The sequence below is a fragment of the Panicum virgatum genome, chromosome 3K (genome assembly GCF_016808335.1).
Source record: "Panicum virgatum strain AP13 chromosome 3K, P.virgatum_v5, whole genome shotgun sequence".
NCBI classification, from domain to species: Eukaryota; Viridiplantae; Streptophyta; class Magnoliopsida; order Poales; family Poaceae; genus Panicum; species Panicum virgatum.
The window spans coordinates 1,064,465-1,087,532 of NC_053138.1; the positions used below are offsets into that span (position 1 = coordinate 1,064,465).

The window sequence follows — 23,068 nt, forward strand, 5'->3', positions numbered from 1 at the left end:
TTTGAATTCTTAATTCAGCACCATGCAGTTCTTGGCAATTGGCAGCCTTGGTTTATACTATGTAGGTTAGTTTATTCATTTCGTGACAACTTTGCCTTCATTACTGGAAGACAGCTTGTCAAACTCCCCATTTTCTGAAGCGTCTTTGTTTCCAACTGTCTGCGCAATTACTTTTCATGCTTCCCAAAGGTTTGCAAGATCTCCACATTCCGTGCAATGGCCATTTCAATCTATCGAGTTAGGATATAGTAGGTTAGTCGAATATGCCTATTCTTGTGCGAGCAAATGCGACCCCGTCCCACTGTCTCGTTTGTCCATTGTTTTGATGAGGTTCCTTGTGGTTTGTTTCGTTTTCTTTAGCATCTTATTGAATAATGTTTCTCAATTCCAATTATCTTAATGGCATGTCCATGGCAGCAGTAGCAGCTGTATCCCCCATTTGGAACTTCACATATCTCTTTTAAAACTGTTTTGGTCAACTACCACTGTTCCATAGGATCTGATCACCGCCCCAACTCTGGATGAAAGTCCATCATGTAGATTTTTCCTTTGGGAACGGAATGCATGCTTTATTGTAATTGGTTCATCCTTGGAATGAGCAGGCAGCCTTGTTTTGTGGTCTCTATAAATTTTTCAAACATTTTATGCCGTATTTTGTGACAAAATATTTCCTTTCGTATAGAAGTTTTTCTGTTCTAGATCTTTTGTTGTCTGCTCGGTTGAATTTGCATTTTATTCATCTATTTTGAGAGGTCTCTTGTACAAAATAAATTGTTTTCTGTTTGGTGATGTGATGAGATTCTTATGTCAAGTTATGTTCATACTACTATTCAAGTACAGAGTTATGTTCATACTACTATTCAAGTAACGTTTCTAAATGAGCTAGCTGTTGGTGCCTTTTCACTTTCATGTTCTAGCTTTGAAATTCTTTTGGCATCAGTCTTTGTCCAAAGAAACAAGTCTTGAAACCCTGTAGCTACCTTTGATTTGCTTTCTGGATCACCAGACTCTTCTACATAGTTTCGTGCATAATGAAAACTTCTACCGTTGTACCTACCTAACTTTCTCTAAAAAAATCCTTCTGCAGGCGTTCTATTACCTGTCTTTCATTGCTTCATGATTCCTTTGTTTCATAAGTTGTTCATTTGATGCTGGAGGCAGAAACTCTGCAGAAATGGAGCAGAAACACAACAGAAAGAAGATGGTAATATATTCTCTGTTCTTTCAGCCAAGTTTCATCATCTGAGATAAAACTTACAAGTCAGTTTATCTACCCTCTCTTTTCAGTTTCTTTCTCCAAGAGTTCTAGGAGCAGAGGATGGGAATGCCTTGTCAAGGCATGGTACAGAGTACTCCATCAACTCTACAGGTTGGTTCTTGAGTTCATAGCATATTGGATAGGTATGGCCATGATTGTAGAGTTGGCCAAGTGGAAGCATACTAGTTCTCACCTGTTTTAAATATTACTGTATTTAATTTACTCAAAACAAAACATCATTTATGCCTTTTCAGTTGATTTGAAAGATTCCCCAAAGCAGTCATCAGTGGCTTCCCGTCAGCATCATCCTCATCCTTCTTCAGAAGTCTTTCAGGTATGTACCTATTTCATCTTGCTTCAGTACTTATTTTCTTCTACACTTGGTCATTAATTAGTTTATTTTTTCTATGTATTATCAATTCTTTTGACCTTGAATTCTAAGCCTGGTTTTCCTTCCCCTTTCCTAACTTCATCTTTCCAAAATAGAAAGTAGAAGTCTAAAATTCAGCAGCTTCAGTTCTCCTGCAACAATTAGCAGTAACCATACAGAAGCTTTCAGGTGAGCATAATTGCCAGTAAAATCCCTGATCTTTTAAAGCTATACTCAATCTTTTATGAGGTTCAAATATTTATTTAATTACATGTCACGGATAGGATATTTTCATTGGCTCAAGTTTAGATGTTTACTCTGTTCTTGCTCTGATTTTCATAGGGTATTTGCAGCCACATGGAACGTAGCTGGAAAGACTCCGGACAGGGGTCTCAATCTGAATGATTTCCTGCCTTCTGATGATCACTCAGACATCTATGTGTTAGGGTATGCACAAATTTATAAACATCACAAAATTGCATTATTGCTATTGTCTTATCAGATTGAGATTCCAGATTGCTAGGGTATTTGCCTCTTACACGTTTCCTTTTGAGCTTAAATCGTTGTCATTTTCATATCACCTGCACCACAAGAGATTTCAGCACATTTAATGTTTTGCTTTTGAGCTTCCAATCATGAAAACCAATCATAATTTTCCTTTCTTGTGGTTGTCCTGTACATCTATCCAACCGCGACAGTTACCTAGCAATTGACTTTGTCAGCTACCCATTTTACTAATTTCATCCTGGAAAATCAGTTACCGTAGTAACTTGATCAACATCCTAATTCAACAAGGAAAAACTGCATTCAACAAGGAAAAACTGCAATTTTAATCCAGGGACTAAATGTCAGCATCTACCTAAGTTACTTTGCAGTTGAAACAGTAACTTGATAGGATTTTTCCCGCCACAATCGCAATGCAGATTCCAAGAAGTCGTCCCCCTCAACGCCGGCAACGTCCTGGTGATCGAGGACAACGAGCCGGCGTCGAGATGGCTTGCCCTCATCAACCAGGCGCTGAACCGGCCTTCACCACCATCTGACGCGCACGCCATTTCTGAAGCTGCAGCGAGCTTCTCGTTCTGCCGATCCGTAGACACGACGGCCTCTGCATCCCCGGCCTCCGCTCTCCAAACGCCCAGCTCCAGCCCGCTCGATCCGTCGCGGTTCCACAAATCCTCCAACAGAGAGATCCGCCGCGCCGCCATCACCCGCGGCCGCCGGCTGAAGACCTGCACCTGCCCGTCGGAGCGGCCTCCTCGCCGTCGGAGGTCCTACAGGGCGCCGTGCCTGATGGGTTGCGGCAAGAACTACGCCGACGCCGTGGAGAGCGACACGACGACGTCAGACGAGGAGGACGACGAGGTCCGAACCAGCAGCTTCGCGGTGTCCGACGTGAAGAGCCCCGCGGCGGTGGCGAGCCGGCGCGAGAGGTACTGCCTGGTTGCCTGCAAGCAGATGGTGGGGCTGTTCGCGACGGTGTGGGTGAAGCGAGGGCTGGTGCCGCACGTCGGCCATGTCCGCTTCTCCTGCGTCGGCCGTGGCATCATGGGCTACCTCGGCAACAAGGTCGCTGTCTGAACTCTCAAGTGCCAAGCCAACGCCATTGGCCAAGATCAAAGATTCAGATGCCATCATGTGTTTGGTTGCAGGGATGCATCTCTGTGAGCATGTCGCTCCACCAGACGAGCCTGTGCTTCGTGTGCAGCCACCTGGCGTCCGGGGAGAAGGAAGGCGACGAGCTCAGGAGGAACTCCGACGTCGTCGAGATCCTCAAGAACACGCAGTTCCGACGCCTCTGCAAGAGATCCGGCCGCAGGATTCCCGAGAGAATCCTCGATCACGGGTAATTTATCATACACTGCTCACTGTGCATTCACTTGATGCCAGAATTCAGAAATGAGAACTGACAAATGGTAATGGTTGCAGCCGTGTGATCTGGCTCGGTGATCTGAATTACCGGATTGCTCTGAGCTACTCGGAGGCCAAGAAGCTCGTCGAGGCCAACGACTGGGGTACTCTCTTCGAGAAGGATCAGGTAAGCTTACCAAATTCAGTGTACTGCATTCTGCATGTATTCTGTCAGATACCTGCAAGTGTTCATTGGCTATTCTGAACTGAACAGCTCAAGACTGAAAGAGAGAGTGGAGTTTTCAGAGGGTGGAATGAGGGCAAGATCTTATTTGCTCCCACGTACAAGTACTCTTGGAATTCCGACAATTATGCCGGTGAAGATGTGACGTCAAAGAAGAAGCGAAGAACACCAGCATGGTATGGCAATAATCTTGTGAGTTTAGAACAGGCCTGCAGCTGTTTCAGTTTCAGCATGTGTTTCTGAACATTGTGGGTCCACTAAAATATTCATTGCTGGATCACCAAAAACATTTTGTAGGTGTGACCGGATTCTCTGGTATGGTGAAGGGATAGTGCAGCTATCCTACATCCGCGGGGAGTCAAAATTTTCAGACCATCGTCCTGTCTGTAGTGCGTTCCTTGTCGAGGTTGCAGTTCCTGACAACAAACTCATCAAGTTTGCATCAGGTCCCAACCAGGGTTCACCTAACCGGTGGGAACCGGTCCGGTTTGACCGGTCAAACCGGTCCGGACCGGTTCCGGCCGGTACCCAACCGGCCAAAATTCAAAATTCAAATTTGAATTCAAAAAAATGAAAAATTCCTAAAAAATTCCTAAAAATACTTTAAGGTGCGATAAATCTAATGGTGTCAAATTTTCTCAAAAATTCATTCTTTTAACATACTTTTCGGGCATTTAAAGTTAAAAGAAAAAAGAAAAAGAAAAAAAATGAGACGGCTCATTAAGGCCCACTTGGTAAACCGGTCAAACCGGCCGGTATACCGGTTACACATGCGATTTTAAATTTGGATTTGAATTCAAACTGGCCGGTAAACCGGTCAGACCGACCGGTAAACCGGTCGGTATACCGGTCTAACCGGTCGGTATATCGGTACGAACCGGTTGAACTGAGTTTTTTGAATTCAAATTTGAATTTGACCGGTTTCTACCGGTCCGGTAAACCGGAACCGGTGGCCGGCGGTTTGGGGTGTCCGGTCGGGGAAAAAACCCTGGTCCCAACATGAAAGTTGGTGTGGAAGAACTCCTATTTGCCCCCATGTAGCAGATAGCAGTACATGGAATGCAGCATTTGCTCAAGAATCAAGATCACATACGGGGCACAGCAAATACCTGGACTCCTAGAGCACTAACTTGAAACATTGTGTACACTACTAATATTAGGAGATATTCATGAGAGGCAATTGCTGACCATAATGCTGACGAAGTCATGAGTATAATAATTCATAGAACTGAGTCTGCACTCAAGAATCAAAATTGTTCCCTTCTGCTTCAGGTTGGGAGCCCAAGGGTTCCCATGACCATGAGTCCAGAACTGATACAAAACCCTCAATCCATGGACAATAATTAATATTTGATTAAGTCAGTCACATGCATCTCTGCACTTTGTTCCGTACATGTCAATCAAGATGTGAATCTATAGGAGCATGAAAGGAGCTCATTTGGTATCAGATAATTGAAGTGTACAGTGTTCCAATTTCTGCTACTGTAATGCCTAAACACTACATGCCTTGTGATTTATTATTTTTCATGTTAAAAATTTGGTGTTGGCTAAAGGAACACATCAAACACAAAAGTGCCAGTTTCATTTCATAAATCAATATAGTCCAGAATAGTTAAATAAACGACTATATTACAGAGCATGAGAACTATACTTTCACTGAACACAATTTCAAATGGTTTAATTGTTGCTAGATAAGGATGTGTAATTTTAAGACGGGTTCCTTTGAGCATGGTCAACCATCATTCCTTTTTCTCGGCATTCAGTACTACAGAAAGCACTCTCTCCCCTGCAGCATCAAAAGAAGGAAGGGAGAAATTTCTGAGGCAAAGATCCACGGTACAATAGCTATATCTTAAGAAGAATGGTTCAAGAATTCAAGCATTTGTAAAAGAAGAACAAACAGTCAAACAGAACTCTTTCTTACTATATAAGAACACAATTCTGATGAAAATTAACTCAATTAGACCTCCTTATGACCCTACCTAATAAAACATTGCAAATTTTAAGAACTAACAGCTAACAAGCTCCAAAACAAAAGTTAATTTGATTAAAACAGAAGATTTAGGAATGCGGAACAGAATATAAATAACTCAAGAAGTCACTAATCACCAAGCCAAAGCCAAGAAACCTACTTGTAAATGTAGATATCTGCCTCCAGGTGCAGTGCCCGGTTGCATGAACCACAATACTGCAGAAAATGGAGCGGCTGCATCTGCATGATTCCAGGTGGCAGTGAATGAACACAAATCCCAGTCCCAGTGTGGCTGCCGTGTGTTTCATCCCTATTTCTCGTTTCTGCCACCGATCAAGCTTCTGAGACTGAGATATTGAGGGTGTGGTGGCCATTGTGAGGGAGCGCTTGATGTTTTTCTAATAGATGGAATGACACAGTAACACTTTGCGGACAATTTGTTAGCTTGTGTGCTTCGATCGCTATATAGAATCCGTCCTGTCAGGTTGCCTGTGTTACTGTTTTCAGTACATGGTTGAGAGAGAGATATGTCTATGCATAGAGAACTAGTGAAGAGTCAGCAGGCACCCCTTTTTTTCCTTTTTAAGGGAAAGAGGACATGTTAGTGTTTGGTGGGCAACCATTTCTACAGGTTGATTGGTGATACTGACCCGATGTAACATTAGTCTTCCTGGAAAGCATGGTCATGTTAGTAATGCACAGCATACTAACAGTTGGTAGAGTAGATTGCTCATTTTTGCACCATTCATGTACTTGGAGATCCATAGTTTGAAATGTTTCCAGAATAACTGAAGCTTATGTGGAAAATGCAACATCATACATTCATACTTATCACTGTAATGCAGAATGAGGCTTCTTGCTGCTGAAAATCCTAATTGGCGCAGGCATTTGGTGGCCAGTATAGTTGAAGCACCTTACTTTCTGAACTGTAGTCGGATCAATCTTCATGGTGCCTGGGCCAACAAACTGATAGGATGATAGGATCAATCTTCATGGTGCCTAGGCCATCAATCTTCATGGTACCTCTGGATCAATCTTCATGGTGATAGGATGATAGAATTGTCTACATTAACATTACTCTGCCTGGGCCAACAACTGTAGTTGATGCTCTGTTTCTTAAAGAAAAATATATTTGATTGTGTATCATTTGATAGAAGTTGACTATTCATTCCAACTTTTGTTGGTTGGTACTAGTTGTTACCACTCTAATAATTGAGAAAATGCCAGGTTCTTTTCAAAACAGAAAAGGATAGAATCTCACTATCAAGTATCAACGCATAACATCAGCAATGATAGTTATTTTCAGATGTCATTTTACCCTATTTTTCTTTCTTTTTCTCCCACAAAATGATTGAGGCAGTGGTGTACCAATTTCACGAGAAGCCTTTCCCTACTGTACGTAGTACATTGTTGATTATCCATGTCCTATTCAGTATTCTCCATAGGCAGGAATTGCAAATAAGTAGCCATGTTGGTTAAAGATTCGAAATTCTAGAGTTTGCTAGTTGCCGTATTTGAACATCCATTCCAAATTCACACTCAAATTTGTGTTATCATAAAAGGCCAAACAAAGCCTTGAACAATCTAGGATTTATGAAAAACGAACGGGCGTGACCAGACTCAGCAGTCGGCAGGTTACCTATCCCGTGGCTCCAGCGAACTCCTTCCTTTGTTGGCCAAACAGATCCATCGAGTCGGATCCCATGGCGAGCGGCGCTTACCCCGTGCAGCTCCTCCACCTCCTCGGCGGTGGCGGCGGCGGCGGCCAATGGCGCAACCTCGGCGGCGCCTACGCCGCCGTGACGTTCCTCCGCCCGCAGGGGCAGTCCCTGGTCCTTTACGCCGCGGGCCCCGACGGCCAGCAGCAGCAGCAGCCACAGCGCATCGTGTTCGTGTACCCGATCCTCCCCGGCGACGCCTTCGAGAGGCTGGACAGCGCGACGCTGTCGTGGGCGGAGCCCGAGTCCGGGAACGGATTCGCGCTCTGCTTCCGCGACGACGCCGCCTGCGCCGCCGTGTGCGGCGCCATCGCCCCGGTGGTGAGGAGCCCGGCGGTCGACGGCATCGCGGACACCCTGGTGGGGCTCCGCGTGGCGAGGGAGGAGGCCGCGCCGGCGCCCGGCGGAGGGGACATCGGACATCGCCGCGCGGCTCGCGCGGCTCAGCATCGGCCGCCCGTGAACTGAAATCTTGGCGGAAAAAGCCAACCAGCTACCGCTCATACAGACTTGAGCTAGGTTTCAGTTTTCAGTTAGGCCGTCGTCGTCTTCAGTCGTTGTCGTCTTGTCGACGCGATTCATCTGGTCGCCTGTTTAACCTGTACATATATACACTGCAGTAGTATCTGCTAAATCTGATGGGATCAACAATGGCAGTGCTCTTCTCTCATGTTTCTCTCTACGATTGCAAGATTTGTTCTTCAGGTGCTTGAACCGCAGCTTCTACTTCCAGAAGCTAGAATGTTTGAAACACTAGTTTCTCTAAATGCAGACCTGTAACTATCATGAGTTGATGAGTAGGTTTAACTCTTAAGGTAGACATGTGCAACCAAAAGACTTGGATACCAGAAAGTGGGTTTTTTATAAGCATCAGATGATCAGAGCAGCATGCGTACCCATGCCTGCTACAATTTCCAACAAATAAACAAGGTCTCGGCTTTTTCATCATCAAAAAGTTGAGCCTTGAGCCAATATTTAAGCCCATGTGGCGATGTCAATGTATCAGCATTATATGACAGCGCAACAGGATCTCTTGGTTGATGCTTACAAGATGTGAATGCTATCTATGCCCTGCTCTCGAGAAGATAAAATATATCAGCGACAACTCCAGCAGAAGCAATGCATCTTCACCAGCTCTGCGCCCCCTGAATCACATGAGTGTCCTAACATCTGTTGTAATCTCTGCACCAGGAGATGCAATGCATTTGTTAGCTTTCACATCAGCAGTAACCAGAATCAAGTTATCACTAAATTGACTAGCCTTTTTCAATAAAGTAAGAAGTAGCAGAGCAAAACTCGGGGCATAGTAGATGGATTCATGTGAAGTTCAGTAAAGCAAATGTTCATTCTTCACACTCCAATATACGTTACTAATAGCTAGCACAGACATACAAAACTTATCTTTCTGTTCGGATTTTCCCCCGACAGAACAAAACTGATGAGGAATTCTGCATTAGTATCTAGAAAGCTTATTTTTTTTCCCATTTGATCAGCAAATCAAATGGAAAAAAAAGCTTTCTAGATACTAAGCTCACTGCTCACCCCTCAAACAAGGGGGACTGCAGTTTTCCTCCATCTTTTTAGAACTTCAAAGCACAATAGAAACCAAATAAATTATGAAGAAAACAAAGAGCAGTATCTAATAATATTTTCAGCTGCAAAATGTAAATAGCAAAAGCTAAGTGCCAACTCTCCGGACATATATAAGGTTACAAAATTACTGGCAAAATTACCCACATAGTTTCATACTCAAATAGTGATCAACATGAACTATAAACATTTGACAACAGTTTAAGAAAATGCTCACCATATCTGTACCAAATAAGGCAACTGATTCCAAGCTCTCTTCATAGTTCATATCAGCAATACACCAACAAACTGCATATTTCTCAAGGGAAGAGTGAAAAGCCAAAGGAAATTTTCTGACTGTCAGTTGAGTTATTCAGTTCACACTGAACAAATATCTAGAAGTCTAGTGGCATCCCAAACATATCATTGATCTCCGCCATGACATCACAAGTGGTGATCGTGGGCTCAAATAGACCATTCTCATCCCCAAATTTGCAGGACTTGCTCTGACGGGCTTTGCAGGTGTTCTCTTTTAGGTCATCATCAGCAAATATGGAGAAACCCGAAACTGGAGCTGCTTTTCTATCTGACAGTGTGTTGGCTTTTTTCATTGTTCTCTCACCCTTGAAGTTTAGTGGTCTCCCAAACATGTTATTTATATCATCCATAGCCTCCTTTAGATTGACAGTTGGATCCACTAGTCCATGGTGGCATGCATTTTCTACCTTAGCCTCATCATCAGTAGCGGATCAAACAAACCTATGAATGACTGTGTCCTCTTGAAGCCCAGAACTCGCAGGATGAGGACGTTCATGATATCGTGTCCTGGAATCAGCTTGAACCGGACAGAGCAAAGTATTATTATCATGAGTAGGCTGCACAGTTCTAGAGTTTGTTTTGACACCATCATCACTTTTCTCACATTGTTCTTCTTCATCTGGCAATATTGCAAATCCTCCAACAAATGGCTTCTGAAAGTCATTTTGACCTTCATGTCTAGATGAATCATGCAATGGTCTTGGAGGAAATCTATTTTTCTTGTGACACGTGACATTCTGTACATTGCAGTTAGCCTCATTTTCATCAACAAAGATTTCGAACCCACTTGTTTCCTGATTTGACTTCATGTTTTCCTTCTTAGAGTTCTTGTTCTGCCCCACATTTTGGTTGTTTCCATTTGTACTATCTTCATCAATAAAGATCTCAAACCCTCTTGTTTGCTGACCGAACTTTGGATGCTCTTGCTTCATGCTATTGCTGTGGATCATCTTTGGATTATTATGGTTAGGCTCATCTTCATCAACAAAGATATCAAATGCACTTGTTTGCTGATTACAGCTTGTCTTTTCACGCTTTGAGCGTCTCTTGAGTGTTGTCTCAGGTTCCACTGGCTCCAAAAACATGCTATTGATGGCATCCATAGCCTCCTTAGTGTTTATAGTTGGTTCAACTAGGCCATGATGGCAGGCATCCTCAGTTTCTGACTTCCCAACCAATGCAGAGCCTACAAACCTTACAACTACAGTATCGTCGCTATTACAACGGGACAAATTGTTGTTTGCTCCTGAGTTGCCTCTGGATAGCATACCAACTTTAGCTGGCCCTAATGGAGGATAACAACCTAATGAAGTGGAACTGCTCCCTGACTTCTGAGTTGTATTGGATTTCGGTTGTTTACCGTTTCTGCTTTCACCTGCAAGATATTCCAGAAATAAGAAAGATACCACTGGAACATATCATCCATTACATTTGTATGTCATTTAAATCAGAAAATGTGTTATGAAAAGGAAAGTTCGATGTAAGGATCCACAAGAAGTATGTTTCTTTTATTTTGGGAAAGATTGACCACTAAGGTTTTTAATAGAAAGAAAAACGGGAAATACAACATCATTTACACCAGCAATTGATTTGTGTACCCTTTTTTCACAGGCCTACCTTCAACTTGCTTCATAGATGTAGTACTAGGCCCAGCTTTTGTAGGCAATTTAACACTTGGATCAGCTTTCGTAGGCATTCTTTGCTGCAACTAAACCACATAAATTGAAAAGAAAAAGAGGTGAAATGAGAGTCTAAACTATATTGATACATGAAATGAGAGTCATACTTTATCTTTCCTCCTCTTGTATGATTCCACTCGAAGAATAAACTGTTCATGTGCTTTGTGCAACTCACTGATAGGCTCTGCCAGGCTATTAAACAATTCAGTAAGGAACCAGCTTTATTCTAAACGGAACAGTGCACTGAGATCTATTTTGACATGAAGTTTTACTTGGAATTACTAATTGTCTCGATTGTTTATTGTTGCATAACTGTGCATACTGTTTTAGTGGAGCTGTATTAACGTACGAAAATGATAAGATCCAAAGATATCTTTAAAATCCCCTCAGGAACAGGGAATGAAAAAAGACAACTATTTTAACTACTACTAACAACTAATTTGCAGTATTTGAACCTGAGATATGTATATTTCCAGATGATGAAAGTACAGGCAAGATTCCGCTTTTCTGTAGCTCATAATATATCAGATATAGCTAATGGAAGTTGAGCTCACACAATAATAATAATAATAATTTTATTAGCAGATGATTGTATCGGTGAAAGCCTGAAATATGAGTGTACGAGGTAAGAGCTTTGCTTACTTGTGGATCCCCAGATTGTACATCTTCTGCGCGTCATTGAACCTCTTGTGCTTCTCATAATATAGTGCATAAGCCATATAAAATGAAGCTCTCTTAAGGCCAATTCGATTCCTCTCCATCTTCTTGAGCAATGGCTTCGCATCCGCCACGTAGTCCATCTACAGAATGAAGAAAAACCCAGTAAGATGGTTTCTTACTTGCTCAAGAGCCCCACCATGAATTTATGATGCATTGGGTCGGCAGTAAAGAGGGGACGAGGAAGAGGGCCGAGACGGGTGGTTGCAGCAATCGGAGTCGGAGGGTGGGTCACCAGCTGGATCCAGACGCGGAGGTAGCGGGGATCGTCGCGGTAGCGTAGGTCGTCCTGGAACTCCTGGGCGCACTTCTGGAGGAACCTGGGCAGCTTCTTCCGCAACGTCGCCGGCGGCAGCGCCCGCTCCATCTTCCGCACGCCTCTAGCGAACAACGGGCGGGCGCGGATGAATCGATCGATCGACCGACAAAGGAAACGATTGGGGCGGGGAGTGGGAGAAAAGGGAGTGAAGGGAGTGGTGGATGGTAGCAGCGTACCGGAGCCATGGGCGGAGGGGGTCGGAGCCGGAGTAGCTCCGGATGTCGGCCACCACCGAGGCGAGGAGCTCCTTGTCCTGCTCTCCGTCTGCGATTTGAGTGGCGGCCGGCCGGCAAGGCGAGATTCCCATTTCGAATTGGTTTGGTTTTGTCTCCCTCCGAAGGGCAACGGCCATGGGAGGGTTACGGTAGGGCCCACCTGTCATCCTGTACTGCACCCGGCCCACTTGCCAGACCTTCACGGGGCTCTGTTGTTTTCCCACGGAATCCGGTGCCGTATACCGGCGGCCGGCGAGCACTGCTGCCGATGACTGCGGACACCACCGTGTACAAAATGTTGCAGAAATCTTGGCGTTGTTAGGTTCCGCAAGAAATCTAGCGCACACGTTTCCCGGAAAAAAAAACTGGCATGCATGAAGTATTAAATGAAGTCTATTTACAAAATTTTTTTAGGGATGAGTGTAACTTTTCGCGACGAATCTAATGACGGTAATTAATCGATGATTTGCTACAGTGATGCTACAGTACCATCCTCTAATCGCGTGGTCAAAGACCTCATTAGATTCTTTATGATCACTAGCGCAGGGGTTCTGAAGTTGGTTTTGGAAACTTTGTTTGACACCGTAATTAACGATCAAAATTGTTACTATTTCCAGTGCGCTAGGATTCTAGCACGAACCAAACAAGGCCCTTGTCTGGATCACAGGTTATAACCTATATAAAAGCTGTTCATGGCAAAGTGACCAGTACATTAAACTCGCCATGCCGTGTCTCAAAATCTATTCCAGTGTCGCACGCTTCAGTTTGCTAATTTGTTCGCACACTACAGCAGCTGAATGGACAAAATGTTCATTGGATTGGATCCCGAACAACGCTCCCACAAAAGCGCACACCGCCACACAACAACAATCAAATGCTCTGATTTGGTGCTGACAAGATGGCGTGATGCCGTCTTCTGGAACAGCAGCAACAACAGCTGCAGCTGTGGAGTCCTGTGCCCTGGTCCTTGGATCACCAGAGGGGACCTCTCTGCATCAGCTGTATATCTCCACCTGATCACTGCACAAAGTTTTCTTCTGAACTCTCAAACCAGGGATAACCAAATGATAGATGGAACATTGATGCTTTGGAAACTGTAATGGCACCTATGATGTACTATCATCAGGTAGAGTTTGTAAATAACAGCAAAAATGGCAGCTTGCATTTGGATATCGGATAGAATGATTGGTTAACTACATAGTATGCCACAAAACCAAAGGATACACCAAATTGAGAAGCCCTTTTTACGATAGGGGAAATTTTATTAAATTCAAGGATTTTACATCAATTCGATACAAATTGAGAAGTCCTTCCTTCCTTAATGAAAATGTTGCTCTGTGACTAAGTTGTTTAATCTTCTTCGAAAAGTAAGTTGTTTAATCTAGCGATGAGAATACTACCAAGAACAAGCACGTACATGCCTACTCAAGGAAGCACTTCCCTGCCATGAAGCAGGCGAACTTATTGCTCCGGGAGTACTCGTACGGCACGCCGGCGACCGTGAGCAGGCGCTCCAGCACCTCCTTGACCCGGTCAGGGTCGGCCGTCTCGCACTCGAGCTCGTAGCTGGTCCCGAAGTCGAACCGCGTCTCGTCCAGCTCCAGCACGAGGCCCTCGTCCTGGAGCTCGTAGACGGCGCGCGTGTTCCGGAACCCGCCGAGGCAGACGAAGGGCGCGGCGTGCCCCCCGACGCCGTACTCAGCGGCGACGAGGCGGACGATCGGGGAGTCGACCCCGCCGAGGCGCGCGGGGTCGCCGGCGCAGGCGAGCGCTAGGGCCGGGTCGAGCGGCTCCTCGACCTCCTCGACGCGGCTGACGCCAGCGTCGATGCGCGGGCGGCGCTTGAGCGCGAGCACCGCGCGGTCGTCGGGGCCGTAGAGGCGGACGCGGAGCGCGGCGGTGGCGGCGGCGAGGGTCCGCGCGGCGGAGTCGAAGAAGAGGTTGCGCTGGGCGTGGGTGCGGCGGAGGCGGGGCGCGAGGAAGGAGGAGAGGCGGCGGTGGGCGGCGGCGTCGGGGAGGCGGAGCTTGATCTCGACCTCCATGGGGATGGACTTTGGGGGGTTGAGGGGAGGGGAGGGAGCTAGGAGGGCCTGGGTGGGTTGGAGCCCGAGGGGGTCGTGGTGGTGGAGAGGCCGATGCGCTGGGCCTTGGAAGGCGCGGCGCCGGGCGGCGGGTGGAGGAGGTGGAGGAGGGGGTTGGAGGAGGAGGAGGTGGTGTGCCGGGGCGGCGTGGTGTAGCCGGTGGGGGTGGCGGGTGGTGGGGTGGTGCCGGCGGCGGCGCGGAGGTGGTCCTCGAGCTCGTCGCGGTCGGAGCAGGGTTAACCAAACCGTCGGTAACCGGTCCGGTTTGACCGGTTACCGGTCAAACCGGTCCGGACCGGTTCCGGTTTGGTCCGGTATGAAACCGGTCCAAATTCAAAATTTAAATTTGAATTCAAAAAAATGAAAAATTTTCAAAAAATTCCTAAAAATATTTCAAGGTGCGATGAATCTAATGGTGTCAAATTTTCTTAAAAAATCGTTCATTTAGTATAATTTGCGGGGCTTTGAAGCTAAACAAAAAAACGTGCATACAAAAGTATACAAATACAATGTAAAAGTAGTAAAAAAGGGTTGGAGGGTTCATTTAGACTAAAATATGTTATACAAATATTTATTTATTATACTTTGCGGGCATTTGAATTTAAACCAAAAAAAATTTGACCGGTTACCAGCCAAACCGGCCGATATACCGGTCAAACCGGCCGGTATACCGGTGTAACCGGCCGGTATACCGGTACGAACCGGTTGAACTGGGAAGTTTGAATTCAAATTTGGATTTGACCGGTTCCGACCGGTAACCGGCCAAACCGGACCGGTATACCGGAACTGGAGGCCGGCGGTTACCGGTCACCGGTCGGATAATTAAACCCTGGGTCGGAGGAGCGGAGCTCGATGCGGGTGGGGTTGCGGCGCAGCATTGGATTGCAATGGATTGGGATTTGGATTGGTTGGAGTCTTAGGGCCTGTTTAGTTTATTTTGCAAAATAATTTTGCAAAGGAATTTTGGTTATTTGAAGTACTAAATGAAGTCTATTTGCAAAACTTTTTGCATAGATGGGTTGTAAATCGCGAGACGAATCTAATGATGCTAATTAATCCATGATTAATTAATAATTAGCGGATGGTGCTGTAGCATCACTGTTGCAAAATCATGGATTAAGTAGACTCATTAGAATCGTCTCGCGATTTACAACCCATCCATGCAAAAAATTTTATAAATAGACTTCATTTAGTACTTCAAATTAGTAAGATTACTTTTCACTTTAATACGTTTACGGCTTTTTTGTGTTTACATGAACAGGACCTTACTTGATTTGGGTCGCAAGACTCGCAACTCGCAAGTCAGACATCCACATCAGCGTGCGTCCAACGTGCAACATCTCGAAAACCAGGATTCGATAGAGCTCACAAATTCATCAAATGTTTAATTGTTGCTACGTATGGATGCCATGGCCTTTATTTGAGCATGGTCAATCCTGACGGGTGAACGGACCCCATCGTTTTTCAATAAAAAGAAACGACTACGGCTTCTTCCGACCGCGGAAAACTTCTGAACCCTGGCCCATGCCTGAGAAGGCCAAGTCTTGCGGCGAGCACAGCGAAAGAATTTTTTTACCCACGAGCGAAAATTCGTCTAACTCACGACCTCATGGGAGCGACGCTAACTGGGCTAGCCAACTCGACCGCCCAACCTTTCGCTAATCACCTAGTAATAGTATGCACGAACGGAAATTTCCAGGGACAGGCAACAAGATGCAAAAATTAACAACGCTCCACAACCTTCAGATCATTGTATCAGCTATCATAAAACTTTACACTTTCCTACACTGAGAAGATGGATTTCTTTTCCCCCAAAGTGCACAACTAATAAAGCCTCTCAGCTCAATACTACTTTGTTTGGTTTCCGGGCTTAGTAATTACTCTAGGCCTCATCTAAATCATCCAAAGCTTGGTGCCCACCTACCATGATTTCCTGTTGCACATACCAATACAATACAAGTTAGCAATTGCACTGTTACAGTGCAACACGACATATATGTTATTAATGCACAATAGCTGAAAGGAAACTAATCAGATGCGGTCCCCGTATGCCTTCCAAAATGGCCAGATGGTAAGATATCATTGGACTTCTCTCAATTCCATCCCCAAATCAACAAAACCATGATGAAATAGTACCATTTTATATAAAAAATACATGGCGAGGCTAATAATTCATCAAGGATCACAAAGTTTGAATCTTAATGCGTGCAGAGCTTAAGAAAAAAAATGGCATATCAAATAGTACCTCAGGTTTGCATGCTTTGGCCTTGAGAATTTTTGGCTTTACACTTTTCACCTTCAATATGTATCCTCTTGTTCTCGAACTCTTGCCTTACGGCTTGAATTATGTCATCTTTCAACTTTGACCTTTCTCTAACAAGAGATTCATTCATTGTCGGCATAAACCAACAATAAAAAAGCGTGCCACTGAACACCAAAGCGGAAGCAAGATTGAATGTCGTTCTTATTAAGTCCACCTTAACCTTGGTGCTGAAAATCACAAATCCAAGTGACAATATCTTTATTAGTCATCATATAAACCTTTAAACTTCCCAAAACTGGAACAATGCAGGTATCCCTCAATAGTGGGAAGTGAAAGTTTGTGACTTCTAAACAACATGTGGGATGATGGGACACATGTTAGCGAGCCAATGAGTAATAAAAAAAAAAGTAAAGTGCAATAAGAGGTCGCACCGGTCCACTGTGAGAATTTCCTTTGTGTGCTCCTGAAGAAAGGAAAATAACATATATCAATCAACATAACAAAGAACGTGAATATAAGAATTGCAATTAGAAATACTTTTGTACAATGACATGATCTCTAATCGACTAATTATTACTCTCTACTATTAGAATTATATTTATTGAATCCAACAAATTATAAAATCATGGCAGAGCAGAGATTTATGGGTAGATCTAGCGGGGATGACCAATACTCTCTTTCATCCGTATCTAGGGAAGGAAATGCATACAAAACCTGACCTATGGCAGGTAGATTCATACCTCGGGGCTGGATGGCAGCGGCGAGGAACCACGGTTAGGGTTAGGGGTGGAACGCCCAGGCCCTGAGTGGAGTCCACGCCATAGTCACAAAGTTCCTGGGTCGACGGGTTGAGGAACGGGGTCGAGGGTCGAGGGTCGTCACTTTATAAAATTGTGGTACGAATGGGGTATACCTCTGTGGAACGATAAATTATTATGTGGAACGTGATCCTGATTCATCCGGGTCGATATTTTCGGGTCGATGCGTCTTTAAAAAGACAAAAACTATATATGTGCTACTAATGAAGAAACTAATCTGCACAAGCATATAAGAAATGTATAAAAAGTGTACATTTAGACCATAGTACACGTACTCGGCTCATTATCTAAAAAACCACACCCTTAACCTTCTTATCCCAATTAAATCTGTTAGTAATGGGGCTGCGACCCCTCTCAAACTGGGACGCGATCCAATCTTGAATAGGACACTGACCCTCTTTGACCCCGACCCTCGAATCGGAACGGTGTTCCCGGGTCGTGGGACGAGACATCGACCCCGAATCCTGTGACTACTCCACGCGCCGCGGAAAGACGACGAAGCGGCGGCGGCGCGCGTGCCATCTTGGTCGCGAGAGATCGAAGGAGTGCTGCTGCCCCTGATGCCGCGGCCATGCCCACCGCCGAATTGAATCTCGCTTCCTTTCCTGGCGACTTCCTGGAAAAACCAAGAGCGATCGATTGAATCTTCCCCTCCATTTTCCGTGGAGATATCTATTTATGGCGCCAACACAAAGCAGGGGAATCCTTTTAGGCCCTTCTAGTAGTCCTACTCCAAATGAGCTCCAGTTCGTTGGCCCCTCCAGCACCGGTGGGCTCCCGGCCCATTCGTTGGTGTGTTCGTTTCCCTAAAGCACCTCTAAAAAAAAACCAAAGTGTTCGTAGAATTTTCTAACTCTCTCTCTCTTGAAAAAGTAGCCAATAATTGAAAAAGTGCTTTTAAGAGCCTAGTCTTTGGATCCAAACATCTCAAAAGCTATTTCATTGAAGAGCTATTTTCTTAGACTAAACTTTAGCCCTCAAAATAACTCTTGGCTATTTCTCCAAATAGAGCCCATGTCTGCTTGGTTGTACAGAATGGGACCTTAATCTTAATATTTCAATGGAACAAAAGATTTATTTCTCTTAGAAAACTCGCCAGTGTTGTTCCAATGTAGCTTGACAATTTGCTCGTACAGTACAGCAGCTGAATGAACAAAAATGTCCGTGCGACGACGACCACAAGTCCCTAGCTCCTCGACCGACCAACCCTCCCCGTAGGCCCGAGACATCAGCAGTACTCAAGGATGCTATCACGCACAACAACTAAACGCTCCGGTGCTAACAACACGCCGTGGACAACAATCATGCCGGCTTCTGGAACAGGTCCTGGAGGTCCATTATATCAGCAAGAACGCCTGCAGCTGTGGTGTCGTTGCCAGCTCCTGCGCCCTGGATCACCAGAGGTGAGCTCTCGTAGCACCGACTGTATATCTCCACCTGATTGATCACCACACAAAAATGTTCTTGTGAATTCTCAAACCAGGGACAACCAAATGGTAGCTGGGACATTGATGCTTTGGGAACAAAAAAAGTTTTTTTTTATCCAAAGAGTGAGATTGCCCTCTTGTAGAAAGAAAGCAGATTACTCTGGAAAGAGTGAAACAGATACAATACAGACCTTAGTAATTATAAAAGAAATACAACAGTGCCCCATATAATACCGTGGCATAGAATGATTTGTTTCTCTACGAGGAGGAATTGAGACAATGGTGACAGATGCTCAAACAAAAACAGAGAAGTAAAAGAAGGGTACATACCACATTGTCACTTCCCCTCAATCTACCGAGCACGGAATCTTTTGGGAGCTCTTTAAGGCCTACTTGGCACCTGCAAACCGGGGCGTTAGATATACCACAGAAAGGTTGAAAAACAGACAGCAAGAAACAAGCTTGGTAGGAAGCTCTAAATAAGTAAAGAAGTGATAGGTAACAAGATTGGCCCTGATTTATGATGCCAGTGCATATTGCATTGTACTATAACACTAGGCTTGATGCATACCTTGTGCTTCCAATCTCACAGACATAGCGGAGAACATTTCCTCTAGAAGATGCTGCTTTAACTCTTTCTTCCATGCCCTTGTCAAGTTGTACTAAACCGTTTTCAAGGAAGTCCTCTGTGGATACGGCATCAGGTCCTAGTTTGCTAGGATATAAACTCTCAACCTGAAAGTGAAGAAAAACACAAAATTGGCTCACTTAGACATTATAAAAAACACAGTGCCCGATTGATTACATCTAAGTGGTTCAATTAACTGTAGGACAATGATGTAATTTTGTACTACCTCCGTTCCAAATTGTAGTTCGTTTGAATTTTTTAACCTTAAGTTTGACAACTCGTCTTATTCAAAAAAATTTGTGCAAACATTGCCAAATTTAAGTCATTCTTGAAGACCTTGTATTGATAAAGCAACCCACAACAAAAGAAGTGATATTTTGCACAAATTTTTGAATAAGATGAGTGGTCAAACTTAAGGTCAATGATGTAGTTTTGTATAAACAAAGGAATCTAGAGTAAGTAACAAATGATTTTTTGGCGTAAAGACATTCAAATTGATAGCCATCAATTGCAAAAAAATCTAGTTAAAAGTTCTCATGCCATATAATTATATAAATGAATTAAAATGCACCACAAGAAACAAATGGCGTGATCAATCAGCTATATAAACAACTTTAGAAGTTTGGAGGCTGTTTAGGATACTATTACAGACTTAGCATATCTAGTTATGACTGCTGGAACAAATTCAGACAACTATATATTATGCTTATGCTACCATAAACCAGTAGCAAGCCTAAAAGATGGCTCCATGTAACCATTCAAATGGATTGGAGGCAGACTAGACTATTCACAAGTACAGCATGTGAACAGGAATTAACTTTGCCCAGATCTACTTGATTATTGTCAACGTGAATAGCCAAAGTAACAGTCACATCGATATAAGTTTCAACTATAATGAATAACAGTGAGAATATCCCCTAGAGTCCAAAAGCACCATGTTTGTAAAAAAACGATATCAAAGTTGAAGCTATGAATCTTGAGAAATAGCATAAATAGGCATACATCGATATTGTCCATGCTGATTTGTTGCCCCAGAAGCCTAGCCAGGATCAATGCCTGCATGCAAACATGAAGTTCTTAGACCTGACTACCTGTTAACAAAGATGAATTGAAACATTTGATCTGAACCTCAGCTACCCCTTTCACATAAGAAGTAAGTTTCTATATTGTGATTTAACCATATGCAGATGGATATGTGGAAGTTGAAGCTGTGAAGGTATTAAAGTCGAATATGTGAATACTACTTTTCGTGTATGTGTGTTCTGTACTTCTGTGCATGAGCACCAGAGCTACCTGTGAGGCCTTCTTGGCTTACAGAATATGAACAAATGAATAACATGGCCTACTGAAACAGAATGAGCATTTTGTGACAATGGTTATATTCATAAGATTTTCCACATCAAATCTTAGGACACAGATAAACTGAACACAGCAGCAGCATAACAGTTAACATAGGAAATAAAAGAAAATGACAAACAGAACACCACTTATTAAATTAGAAATTAAGAGGCATCTAACCTTTCTAGTCACATCCATTCCACCAAGATCATCACGTGGATCTGGTAAAAATAAAGATATCAGTAAATGCACATTTCAAGCTGGTAAATAATAATACAAAAGTTGTGTTCCTTGTGCTTAGATTACTTATATTAGTTTATCTTAGTTACATACTAATTACTATAGAGATTTCTGTTTGAGCAACACTTCACAAACAAAGAGCTAACTACAAATCAACACAATAGGAAAACTTGTGTTAATTTTGTAACACCTGGTTCTGTAAAGCCAAGAGACTTGGCTGTTTTTACAACTTCACTAAATCTCTTTCCATCCTCCAGCTCACTCATCACATAACCAAGTGTACCTACAAACCCATATGAAGGAAAACTTGTTTTAATTTTTTAGAAATACGGTGCCTTTTCTTACATAATAGACTAATAGCTGCATACCACTTAGACTGCCAACTATACGAGAAACTGGATCTCCAGATGCAATAATACGGGTTACAGAAGCTATCACAGGTAAACCTGCTCCAACCTGAAAGTAACGCAAATATAAATCACCAAGGATCCCTAGTGAATGTGAAAAGAGAGAGAGCTAAATAGAAATAGAACTATGTTATATGTATGCCCTGACTGTTATCTTGTATATATCTGCATTATTTTTTGATTTCAAGCAAACAATAATTAAACAACAGTCAAATACAAAATAATTCACAATAAAGATTGAAAGAATGAAATTGCAATGACATTGTTAACTTACATAATAATACCACAACACTCAAATATTACAGGCAAGGTTGTGAGATATACCCATTGCAGCAAAACTAAGATCATATATAAATAACTGTAGTGTGTACAGGCATGAAAAATGGGAGAGAGATAAGAAAATGAAGCCACCGATAGAAGCAAGAGCATACAGTAGACTCAAATCTTATACGGCGGAAGTTGGAGACCAAATTTTGAAAATCCTCCTGCAGGTAACAAATACATTTGTTATTCAGATAATTTCTCTTTGTTGAATTACAGGAAATAGTGTGAATTCAGCATCAAGAAAGACTATTAGCAGAAAAGAAGAAGTCAAGTAGCATTACATAAGCACCAGTAAGGGGTTTCTTGTTTGCCAATACAATGCAGCATCCATGATCCACGGCATCCTTCATCAGACTAACAGTGTCATAGGTTGCTGAACAGTCAACTAGTACGAGACCTGCGAACAGGTGTGTGACAATGAAATGTGAAATGTAGGTTCAAAATCAGAAATATGACTCAAATCTATCAGAAACAAACAAAAAGCAAAGATGTAAGGGCACAGAATAACGAACCGGTTGTTCTTCCGAGCGTGGTAGCAGCGTCAATGACTTAGCTCCTAGCCTCAGGGTTCCTGAACAGCTGATAGTTCCCTGGAATTGCAAATTCAACTCTTGAACTATCTATTAATATCATGTTATCAGATGCAAATGCTGATTCATGGCGCAACGACGCAAGGCAGCGACAGAGATGGAGCGCAGGCGGTAATTAGATATGGTAGCAGCAGAGGAATTGCCGAAGTCCCTAAAACGACTACAGCTGAAATCCCACAACAGGAGGTAGGACAGGGGAGAGCCGGCGGACTTGGCGGCGCAGAGGTGGGTGAGAAGCGCGTCATCGAGGCCGCTTGAGCTGACGTCGTCGGCGACGAGCAGGGAAGAGCTATCGGCGACGCCCACCACCCGGATGGCGACGCCCTGCCGGCGGTAGCAGGGTAGTTAAACAACAGAAACCGTCAGCCAATCAGCGATCGCCGAATCGATCGGGCGCACAAGTGGGCAGGGCAGGGGGAGAAGAAGGGCGCTACTTGGTTGGCGTGGAGGGGACGGCAGGACACGATGTGGCGGAGGAGGTAGCGGCCGACGCCGCCGCAGCCGAGGAGCACCACGGGCAGCACCGACTTCACCGGCGTCGGCATTTCCCCAACTTGGATTTGTCCGGAGGCAAGCAGAGTCTATCTAGGCCCTCCTGAAACCGCTGGCCGCAGACCTCCAACGGCCGTCGAGTCCACCAAGAGCGGCCGGGAATCCTTCGTCGCCGCCGCCGTCGCCTGTGATGTACTCGTGTGGTGTACTCGCACAGACGGAGCTCGTCT

At 44.1% G+C, this 23,068-nt stretch overlaps 3 protein-coding genes, 1 long non-coding RNA gene and 2 pseudogenes across 5 annotated transcripts; 2 read left to right on the forward strand and 4 right to left on the reverse strand.

Annotated features, from left to right (window-relative positions):
* Positions 1–1,174: 1,174 nt before the first annotated feature.
* LOC120700318 (type I inositol polyphosphate 5-phosphatase 10-like) lies at positions 1,175–5,276 on the forward strand. Its single transcript, XM_039984546.1, has 11 exons — positions 1,175–1,204; positions 1,288–1,369; positions 1,515–1,592; positions 1,745–1,817; positions 1,971–2,075; positions 2,552–3,197; positions 3,281–3,474; positions 3,558–3,666; positions 3,754–3,899; positions 4,021–4,169; positions 4,715–5,276. The coding sequence occupies exons 1-11, from the start codon at positions 1,175–1,177 to the stop codon at positions 4,762–4,764; spliced, it is 1,662 nt and encodes a 553-aa protein (XP_039840480.1). The 3' UTR covers positions 4,765–5,276.
* A 2,059-nt stretch (positions 5,277–7,335) lies between these two features.
* On the forward strand, positions 7,336–8,117 carry LOC120696598 (annotated as a pseudogene).
* A 218-nt stretch (positions 8,118–8,335) lies between these two features.
* Positions 8,336–12,500, reverse strand: LOC120696595 (probable inactive serine/threonine-protein kinase bub1). The gene is made up of 7 exons (XM_039979554.1): positions 12,192–12,500; positions 11,932–12,076; positions 11,622–11,779; positions 11,087–11,171; positions 10,918–11,008; positions 9,221–10,675; positions 8,336–8,595 (listed from the first exon to the last, which is right to left on the reverse strand). The coding sequence occupies exons 1-6, from the start codon at positions 12,395–12,397 to the stop codon at positions 9,732–9,734; spliced, it is 1,629 nt and encodes a 542-aa protein (XP_039835488.1). The 5' UTR covers positions 12,398–12,500; the 3' UTR covers positions 8,336–8,595; positions 9,221–9,731.
* A 387-nt stretch (positions 12,501–12,887) lies between these two features.
* On the reverse strand, positions 12,888–14,535 carry LOC120696597 (triphosphate tunnel metalloenzyme 3-like). The gene is made up of 2 exons (XM_039979556.1): positions 13,648–14,535; positions 12,888–13,250 (listed from the first exon to the last, which is right to left on the reverse strand). The coding sequence occupies exon 1, from the start codon at positions 14,270–14,272 to the stop codon at positions 13,652–13,654; it is 621 nt and encodes a 206-aa protein (XP_039835490.1). The 5' UTR covers positions 14,273–14,535; the 3' UTR covers positions 12,888–13,250; positions 13,648–13,651.
* A 1,490-nt stretch (positions 14,536–16,025) lies between these two features.
* On the reverse strand, positions 16,026–17,394 carry LOC120696600. The gene is made up of 4 exons (XR_005684245.1): positions 17,315–17,394; positions 17,006–17,037; positions 16,557–16,801; positions 16,026–16,244 (listed from the first exon to the last, which is right to left on the reverse strand). It is a non-coding gene; the product is annotated as an uncharacterized LOC120696600 (long non-coding RNA).
* A 1,047-nt stretch (positions 17,395–18,441) lies between these two features.
* On the reverse strand, positions 18,442–23,041 carry LOC120696599 (annotated as a pseudogene). The gene is made up of 12 exons (XR_005684243.1): positions 22,781–23,041; positions 22,528–22,670; positions 22,269–22,372; positions 22,038–22,153; positions 21,864–21,917; positions 21,394–21,481; positions 21,216–21,308; positions 20,966–21,006; positions 20,450–20,503; positions 19,391–19,554; positions 19,150–19,219; positions 18,442–18,829 (listed from the first exon to the last, which is right to left on the reverse strand). The product of XR_005684243.1 is annotated as a bifunctional aspartokinase/homoserine dehydrogenase-like (transcript).
* Positions 23,042–23,068: the final 27 nt, after the last annotated feature.

Excerpts from the sequence above, each read along its gene's own strand:
- LOC120700318 (XM_039984546.1), top strand. The coding sequence starts at position 1,175 with ATGGAGCAGAAACACAACAGAAAGAAGATG. Across the intron at positions 1,205-1,287 it reads AACACAACAGAAAGAAGATG|TTTCTTTCTCCAAGAGTTCT; the intron begins GTAATATATTCT and ends CTCTCTTTTCAG. Across the intron at positions 3,198-3,280 it reads TGGGCTACCTCGGCAACAAG|GGATGCATCTCTGTGAGCAT; the intron begins GTCGCTGTCTGA and ends GTTTGGTTGCAG.
- LOC120696595 (XM_039979554.1), bottom strand. The coding sequence starts at position 12,397 with ATGACAGGTGGGCCCTACCGTAACCCTCCCATGGCCGTTGCCCTTCGG. Across the intron at positions 11,172-11,621 it reads TACAATCTGGGGATCCACAA|CCTGGCAGAGCCTATCAGTG; the intron begins GTAAGCAAAGCT and ends ATTGTTTAATAG. Across the intron at positions 10,676-10,917 it reads ATCTATGAAGCAAGTTGAAG|GTGAAAGCAGAAACGGTAAA; the intron begins GTAGGCCTGTGA and ends AATATCTTGCAG.
- LOC120696597 (XM_039979556.1), bottom strand. The coding sequence starts at position 14,272 with ATGGAGGTCGAGATCAAGCTCCGCCTCCCCGACGCCGCCGCCCACCGC.